The 8,972-nt window shown below is 41.1% G+C and overlaps 1 protein-coding gene across 9 annotated transcripts; it reads left to right on the top strand.

The window, feature by feature from the left end:
* Window positions 1-261: 261 nt before the first annotated feature.
* On the top strand, window positions 262-8,757 carry LOC140802976 (ABSCISIC ACID-INSENSITIVE 5-like protein 2). Of its 9 annotated transcripts, none has more exons than XM_073158630.1 (5): window positions 262-365; window positions 488-570; window positions 850-1,733; window positions 1,835-1,906; window positions 2,261-2,604. In XM_073158630.1, exons 3-5 carry the CDS (start codon window positions 915-917, stop codon window positions 2,354-2,356), a joined length of 987 nt encoding a protein of 328 aa, XP_073014731.1. In that variant the 5' UTR covers window positions 262-365; window positions 488-570; window positions 850-914; the 3' UTR covers window positions 2,357-2,604. The 9 variants fall into 9 exon arrangements, with proteins under 9 accessions (XP_073014731.1, XP_073014728.1, XP_073014727.1 ...); XM_073158627.1 differs by having other exon boundaries at window positions 263-365; window positions 675-1,733; XM_073158626.1 differs by having other exon boundaries at window positions 263-365; window positions 729-1,733; window positions 2,261-2,603.
* Window positions 8,758-8,972: the final 215 nt, after the last annotated feature.

Here is an 8,972-nt window from a genome sequence, read left to right as displayed (position 1 = left end):
GCAAGTATTTTAATACATACCACATACGCACAGATTATATATTTCATTTTTTAAAACTACGTATATTATATTATATAATATAATACAAAAAACTTCGACAAGGAGGCACAAGTACCGGTAACGAAAAAAAAAATTCTAAGTATTTTTTTAAATTTAATTTCTTATATAAATAGACCCCAGAAATCAATTTCATTTAATATTATTGTTTTATTCCCTTTATTTAATTGTTATATTCCCTTTATTTAATTGTTATAAAATTTAATATGTAAATTTCTGACTTTTTTCTAGAGTACGAGGCTTGTGGGTGTTTCCTTAAGTCGAGCATATGTATACAGTTTACTCTCTCGGGGGAGAACAGAATGTGGGTCTGACTTCAAATTCCTCTGCATTTATAAATTGTTCTATGTTTAAAATTGATTTTTCCTGAGTCAGATTGAGGTTCTCAGGTTTTGTGGCTTCTGGGTTTTTTGTTTTTTTACATACACAGTGCGTTGGAGCGCAGTGACTGCATGCAAACCAAACTCGCAGGGTAAACGTTTGCTCTTTTCTGGGAATCTTTTAATCCTTCTGGTAAGTAAGATTTTGTGTTTGATTTTTCTCTATTTTTTTTCTCATGCATTTTGTGGGATTTGATCTGCCTCTAATTATTGGGAAAATTGATGTTTTTTCTGCAGTTTTTGATTGAGGGGCTTGCTAATTTGATGGGTTGCTCTTTTTGTTTGTATTAGGTTCAATGGTGCATTTCATGCAAAGCTTTGTGTGGCAGGAGTTTGTTTTGCTGCTTTGATTAAGGGTTTGTTATCTTTATATTTTTGGAAATTTTTGATTTCTTGATGGACTGAATTTTAGGTTGTGGGTGTAGAAGAAAGTGGAGAAGGGGGAGAGTGTGAAGTAACTGAATAGTTGTTGAGAAAATGGGATCTCAAGGGGGTGGTACTAATAGCAATGGGGGAACCCCTGCTCAGATCCAAGTTCAAAATCCAGACCCCAAATCCAACCCCTTGGTTAGCAAAGGGTCTCTGTACAACCTCACTCTTGATGAGGTACAGAATCAATTGGGGGATCTGGGGAAACCTTTAATTAGCATGAATATTGATGAGCTTTTGAAGAACGTGTGGACAGTTGAGGCTAATAATCAAGCTAGGGGAGGCATTGATTATGGGCCACCTGGGCAGCCTGAGTGTGGCTCGTCTTTGAACCGCCAGTCACGCCTCTCATTATCCAAGGATCTGAGCAGAAAGACCGTTGACGAGGTGTGGCATGATATTCAGCAAGGACAGAAAAGGAGTAGTCTTGATCGGAAAAGGACTCTCGGTGAAATGACTTTGGAGGATTTCGTGATTAAGGCAGGAGTAGTTGTCGAATCATCTGCAGGGAAAAATAATCAGGGCTCGGTTTTTGGAGGAGTTGATGTGATTGGATTACCTCCGCAAGCCCAATGGATGAATTATCAGATCCCCTCTATTCCGATGCAGCGGCTTCCTGCTTTCATGCCGAGCCAATCTGTTCAACAAACTGTTCCTCTTGGTGAAAATCATATAATGGATGCTACATACCCGGAAACTCAAATAACCATGTCTTCATCTCCACGGTCGGGTACTTTATCGGATACCCAGACTCCAGGACGAAAAAGGGTTGCACCTGGTGATTTTGTTGAAAGGAGTGTCGAGAGGAGACAAAAGAGGATGATCAAGAACAGGGAATCGGCTGCTCGATCACGAGCTAGGAAGCAGGTGTGTTTTTCATGCAAAAACTATCTGGCCCTTTTTTTGTTGGTTCTTCTTCGTGCTGGCTATAGACACACATTATCAGCTTTTTTACCTGCACTGTGCAGGCTTACACCCATGAGCTGGAGAACAAGGTTTCACGCCTTGAGGAGGAGAATGAACGCCTCAAGAGACAAAAGGTTGCCTTTTTATCTCTATTTTCGTCTATCTACTTCGATAAATGTTTTAGCATTTTAGTGCAATTCCTGCTACATTAGAATATGTACACATATAGTACCAAAACAGCTAACTTCATTTTCGAAAGATGACAATGAGACATGTTATTGTGAGAAGCTAAAACATATAAGCATTTTCCCCATGTAGATTTTTAACTCGTTCAGAAATTTATTTGAACTATTTGATCAGAAAATTTAAAATAACAACCTAAGTACTTACTGTCCCACCTCATTACTCTCTCTTATTAACATAAAGTCAAAATGAGAAAATTGACTTTTGCCAATTTCAGTGAGATTTTCATTAAGAACTTGATTCAGATTTCAAGGAATGCTTTGCTACGTGGAGAGCCAGTAAGAACTATCAATTTCAAACTGTTCGCAGACATTCATAATCGAAGTGTGCATCAATGTTAAGAGGAAAAGACATGTCAACTTCAGAAACTTTCAGGCATGCTATTTAGGTTAAAGTAACATAACCTGATGCTGTTTAGTTAATCCTCCTTCTACGGCTATGCCTTGAGCGAGTTGGAGTCCTGTTGAGCCTAATCCTCTAACAGACTAGAATGCAAATGAAATCCAATTTTCATCATAAATTCCATGGAACCTGTTTAGATCTGAGTTAACCATTTTCCATGCATAAAATATTTGGCAAAATAATATAGCAGTATTCTTGCTCTTTGTGAAGTTTGTGAATTTGGCTGAATAAATAATTTTATTCCTTACACTTGGTATTTATACAAGAATTACCAAATCTCCTATTAAAATAAAATATTCTATAAAATCTCCTATTAAATTAAAATATTCTATAAAATCTCCTATTAAAATAAAATATTCTATTTCTATTAAGCTTAGAATCCGGAATCATTTGTCAATAAATAATTCCGGATTTAGCATATTTTCCTATTATAGAATAAATAAATAAAATCATAAATACAAATCTGACTAGGAAATAATAGTAATTCTAACACTCCCCCTCAAGTTGATGCATAGATGTCGATCATGCGCAACTTGGATTTAAAAGAGTCAAACTGAGGTCGATGAAGATTCTTCGTAAGAATGTCAGCAAGTTGACCATCGGACGGGACGTACGGAATGCAAATTTCCCCGGTGTCAATCTTTTCTTTGATAAAATGACGGTCAATCTCGATATGTTTAGTTCGGTCATGTTGAACGGGATTATGAGCAATGCTGATAGCAGCCTTATTATCACATAATAACCGCAGAGGAGTAGTGAAGGACATATGCAGTTCCCGAAGTAGAATCTGTAGCCACAATAGTTCACACACACCGTTAGCCATAGCTCGATATTCTGCCTCCGCGCTACTTCGGGCAACAACAGATTGTTTCTTGCTCTTCCAGGTGACCAAATTTCCCCAAACAAAAGTGCAGTAACCCGACGTGGAGCGGCGATCATGAACCGAACCTGCCCAGTCCGCATCAGTATAGGCCGACACGTTCCGAGAGGAATTCTTGCGAAAAAGGAGGCCCGAACCCGGAGTACCCTTAAGGTAATGGAGAATGCGAAAAACAGCCTGAAGATGGTGGGCATAAGGGTCATGCATGAATTGACTGACTACATTCACGGCGTGAGCAATATCGGGGCGAGTATGTGCAAGGTAAATGAGGCGGCCTACCAAATGTTGGTACCGAGACTTGTCAACGGGAACAGCGTTAGGAACGTCGCACAATTTCTCATTAGGATCCATTGGAACAGTAACAGGTTTGCAATGTAAGAGACCTGTGTCGCGAAGTAAGTCGAGAACATACTTGGTTTGGGACAGAGCAATCCCTTCAGATGAGCGCGCGACCTCCATCCCCAAAAAATAACGTAGGGGTCCCAAGTCCTTCATAACAAAGGTAGAACTAAGAATTCCTTTAAGCCTTGCTAACTCCGGAAGATCACTGCCGGTAAGAACAATATCATCGACATACACAATCAAAATCGAAACAAGACCCTGAGAAGAGTGCTTAAAAAACAGAGTGTGGTCTGATTGAGCCTGAGAATAACCGTGGTTAGTGATGACGGATGTAAACTTCCCGAACCAAGCCCGGGGAGACTGCTTAAGGCCATAAATAGCCTTACGAAGGCGACAAACATGACCCGGAGGAGAGTCTGCAAGGAAGCCCGGAGGGAGCTTCATGTAAACTTCTTCTTCAAGCTCACCATTTAGGAAAGCATTCTTGACATCAAGCTGATAAAGGGGCCAATCAAGGTTAACGGCAAGTGAGAGTAGAACACGGATAGTATTAAGTTTAGCCACTGGGGCAAAGGTCTCCTCGTAATCCACCCCATAAGTTTGGGTATAACCTTTGGCAACTAACCGAGCCTTGAAGCGCTCTATTGAACCGTCGGAATTATACTTGATTGTAAATATCCAGCGGCAGCCAACCGCACGCTTCCCCGCTGGTAACACGCCCACTTCCCACGTTTTATTAGTAGTCAAGGCATCCATCTCCGACATAACAGCCTCCTTCCATTTCGGATCCTCCATGGCCTCATCGATAGAGGTAGGGACACAGGTAGTCTGTATAGCAGAGGCAAAGGCTCGATAGGAAGTGGAAAGTTTAGCAAAGGAAATAAAATTATTCATGGGATATAAAGGTGTCCTGGTACAAGTCCGCGTCGGTTTTCGCAGAGCAATCGGAACATCCAAATCAGTAAATACCGGGTTAGGTAAGGGAAAAGATGTATTACCTGAATCGTCGGTCGAAGTGGAATCAGGCAGTGGTAGAGGGGTGGCATGACCTGAAGTAACGGCAGGAGGGCGGCGCCGGGAATAGACCTGAAGAACCGGGGCCTGGTCAGAGGGCAGGGTAGATACCGAAGAAGGTTGATTTATGAAGGGAGTGGGTAATGGTATGGGAATAGGGTCGGGAAGGTCACACTCCCCCTGGGATGTAACCGAGTCATAGTAAGGAATGTTTTCAAAGAACGAAACATCCATGCTAACAAAAGATTTGTTAGTGACGGGATTATAACATCGATAGCCCTTTTGCGTAGGAGCATAACCCAAAAAAAATGCATTTTATGGCTCTTGGATCAAACTTGGAGCGAGTGGGCGATATATTATGAACAAAGGCAGTACAACCGAAAACTTTAGGGTTGACGGAGGTAAAAGAGCGGTTCTGCGGGAAGTAGGAGTGAAACAATGTAAAAGGCGTTTTAAAGCGAAGGACTTTGGACGGTAGCCGATTAATCAAATAGGCAGCGGTTAACACGGCATCGTTCCAAAAACGAGTAGGAACTTTAGATTGGAACATGAGGGAGCGGGCAGTCTCAAGTAAGTGGCGATTTTTCCTCTCTGCGACACCATTTTGTTGGGGGGTGTCGGTACAAGAGCTGTGATGAAGAATTCCGTGAGAGATAAGGTATTCCCCCAGAATAGAATTAAAGTATTCACGACCGTTATCAGTCCGCAGTACTTGAATATTGGTATGAAATTGAGTTTTGACAAAGGAGTGAAAATTTTTAAATGTGAGGGCTGCCTCTGATTTATCTTTAAGATTAAATACCCAGCAAAATCGAGTATGATCATCAATTAATGTTAAAAACCATCTTTTATTGGTATAACTCGGGACCCGAGATGGACCCCATAAATCACTGTGTATAAGGGAAAATGGAGCAGAAGGTGTATATGGATGTGGTGGATAGTGAACACGGTGGTGCTTTGCTAATTGACAGATATCACATTGAAAAGAAGACGGATTTTTATTTGTAAACAAAGAAGGGTACAAATGTTTTAAATAATGAAAACTCGGATGACCTAATCGGAAATGTAAAAGCTTAATTGGACACACATTAGAAAAGGAAAAGAGGCCTAAGTGTAAAGACCGATCTTTAATGGGACCAACGCCGTCTTCGTGGTGAAAGATGTAGAGGTCATCCACTCGTCTAGCATTGCCAATCATCCTCCCCGAACGACGATCCTGAAAAACACAGACATCGGGGGAAAACTGTAAGGAGCAATCTAGATCAGTGGTTAATTTACTGACGGATAGTAAATTGCAATGTAAATTAGGGACGTGTAAAACAGAGGTAAGGGTTAAGGTGGGTGAGATAGTAATGGAGCCTTTGCCAGCAATGGAAGAAAATGAGCCATCCGCAACCTTGACTTTATCACGACCCGAACAGGGAGTATAAGAAGAAAACAACTCGGAACATCCCGTCATGTGATCGGTGGCACCGGAGTCTATAAACCATGGTCGATGGTGTAAGAGCGAAGCTAAAGCTCGAGGGATGTTACCTTGACGAACATGGGAAGTCGATGAGGAAGCAGGAGTAGGCTTGAGGAGACTCAGCAATTGATGAATTTGATCAGTGGAAAAAGTCATAGGGGCAGGGGCAGAAGACCGTGGAGAGGTTGTAGTAGCCACAACGACACTTTTTCCAGTCGTCTTCGAGCTCGATGGTAACTTTGGGGGCTTGCCATGTAGGGCCCAACACTTCTCCCGAGTGTGCCACGGTTTATGACAGTAATCACACTCAAAATAGTCAGATTTGCCCGGTTTCCGGGAGTCATTGGTTCGAACTTTGGCTGGGGCAGGGGCCTGGGTAGCCATGGCAGAAGGCTCGAAAGAGGCGACGTCGGGGCCAAGCCTGACCGTACGGCGGCTTTCTTCACGACGAACCTCGGAGAAGACCTCCCGCGGAGTCGAGATAGGATCCCGGCCAAGTATCCGACCACGAACCTCATCGAGATCCTTATTAAGGCCAGCAAGGAATTGGAAGACACGGTCTTTCTCGATCAATTTGAGGAACCGAGCATGATCCGCAGAGCACTTCCATTCAAAGTCATAGTACAGATCGCATTCCATCCACAAGGCCATGAGATCGTTGAAATATTGAGTGACAGATTTGGATCCTTGCTTAGCATCCCGCATCTTAGTAGTTACCTCATAGAGTTGAGCCGAGTTCCCAACATCTGAATACGTATCCTTGACAGCGTCCCACAAAGCTCGTGCTGAAGGTAGAAACAAATAGGAGCGACCAATAGAGGGCTCCATGGAATTGATCAACCATGACATAACCATGGAATTCTCAATCTCCCAAGCATTGTAGGACGGGTCGGTTTTGGCAGGTTCAGTCGTGGTACCATTGAGGTGGCCAATTTTTCCTCGTCCTTTAATGAACAAGGTGACCGATTGGGACCACTGCAGAAAGTTGGTACCATTAAGCTTATGGGTAGTGATCAAAAAATTGGTGGAAATTTCATTTTGGTTAAGATTGGTGGAAGAGTGGCCTCCACCAGTGGGTTTTGTGGTAGATTCACCATCAATTGTAGTGTTCGGGGAAGATGACTCAGCCATAAAGCTTCCAAAGAAAAATTCCGGGTAGCTCATAATAGAAGAGCAATCGGAAAAAAAGAAAGGTTTAAAGTATCGGATCGATTATAGCTCTGATACCATGTGAAGTTTGTGAATTTGGCTGAATAAATAATTTTATTCCTTACACTTGGTATTTATACAAGAATTACCAAATCTCCTATTAAAATAAAATATTCTATAAAATCTCCTATTAAATTAAAATATTCTATAAAATCTCCTATTAAAATAAAATATTCTATTTCTATTAAGCTTAGAATCCGGAATCATTTGTCAATAAATAATTCCGGATTTAGCATATTTTCCTATTATAGAATAAATAAATAAAATCATAAATACAAATCTGACTAGGAAATAATAGTAATTCTAACACTCTTGAATTTGTCTTTCTTGTGTTAGTTGAAAGGGAGTCCAGAGGGCTTTGATCTAAGTTTCTCTTTTAGGATGTCATTTGCATGAGTTGCTCCACTACTGGATTTTGCCTTCCCAGATTAGGTGAAAGTGGGATGGAGTGGCAATGAGAGTGAAAGGTCTACCCACTTTGGATCTCTTGGAGGTTGGGGTGACGTAGAAGTGTAGGGCTGCCATATTCTTTGAACCCATCATTCCTGATCCCATATCGAATGGAATGGAAGGGAAGATGGAATAATGCTCGAAAATGTAGAAACCCAACCTATAAATGTGTTAGTTATTACAATTTTTGGACCATATCTAGTCATTGTCCATGCTTTTACTTACCCTTTTCTCTTAGTGTAATTCCCTTCCAAATCAATGAGGTGAACCTCTCTTGTTTCGAGAAAAGTTTCTCGCAGATTGGGTACTTCATCGGTGGAGGAATGATAATTTGCTTGAATAGCTTCAATTTTGTGTCCCAGTTAGCTGGTAATACAACAACTTCAGCAAACCGAGCCTTGGTTTTTCTATTTGAACGTATGTTCGTTATTGGTCACCCTTCCCAGCTTTTCTGTCCTATTTGCTTGACTCGAGCACAAAATTTGTGATGATGTATAACAATATTTTAATTCAAGCTAAAGGCCGAAGACTCTTTTTGGCTCGCAAGGAATACATTCTCTTTTAATTGCTTTCTGATGTCACGAATACGCACTCGATGCACGTGATTTATCCATTGCTATAATTATACTTGCAGGAATGGGAGAAGGTGTTGCCTAGCATGCCACCACCCGAGTCAAAGTATCAGCTTAGGAGAACGAGCTCTGCCCCCATATGAGGGTCATGTAGATTCATCGTGTTGTTCTGCCGTTGTTTTTACTCAGTAGTATTTGTTTTCATCGTCTTTGGTGCTTCCGGTATGCCGGACCTTGTCCAGACGACAGCCTTAGGTTGTAATCTTTCAGTTTTTCTATGTGTGAACAGTCTTCAGACTTCTTGTAGTGTTATGAGCCTCGTTCTTGTATGTACATTATTGTCGTAAATACTATGTTCGAGTCTGTGTCTATTGGAACTAATTATATAGTAAATTGGGTTTTTTTTTTTCCTTTCGGGTTTGCGCATTCGCACATTTTCTTATGGCTCGAACACATGATTTACACACCATGTTATCTGGTAAGCTACTCATATGTAAGTAGCATTTGCCATGGACTTTTGCTATCTAGTTGATTTTTCACTTGCAAGGGTCGGTTGAATTTTTGGTACTTTCGAAAAATATTTTATACAAGTGTATCTTTAAAAATGAAAATTGGAAAATGAG

The sequence above is a fragment of the Primulina eburnea genome, chromosome 10 (assembly GCF_022965805.1).
Source record: "Primulina eburnea isolate SZY01 chromosome 10, ASM2296580v1, whole genome shotgun sequence".
Lineage (NCBI taxonomy): Eukaryota > Viridiplantae > Streptophyta > Magnoliopsida > Lamiales > Gesneriaceae > Primulina > Primulina eburnea.
Note: the sequence above shows the minus strand (reverse complement) of the source record. Positions and strands in the feature narration are given on the sequence as shown.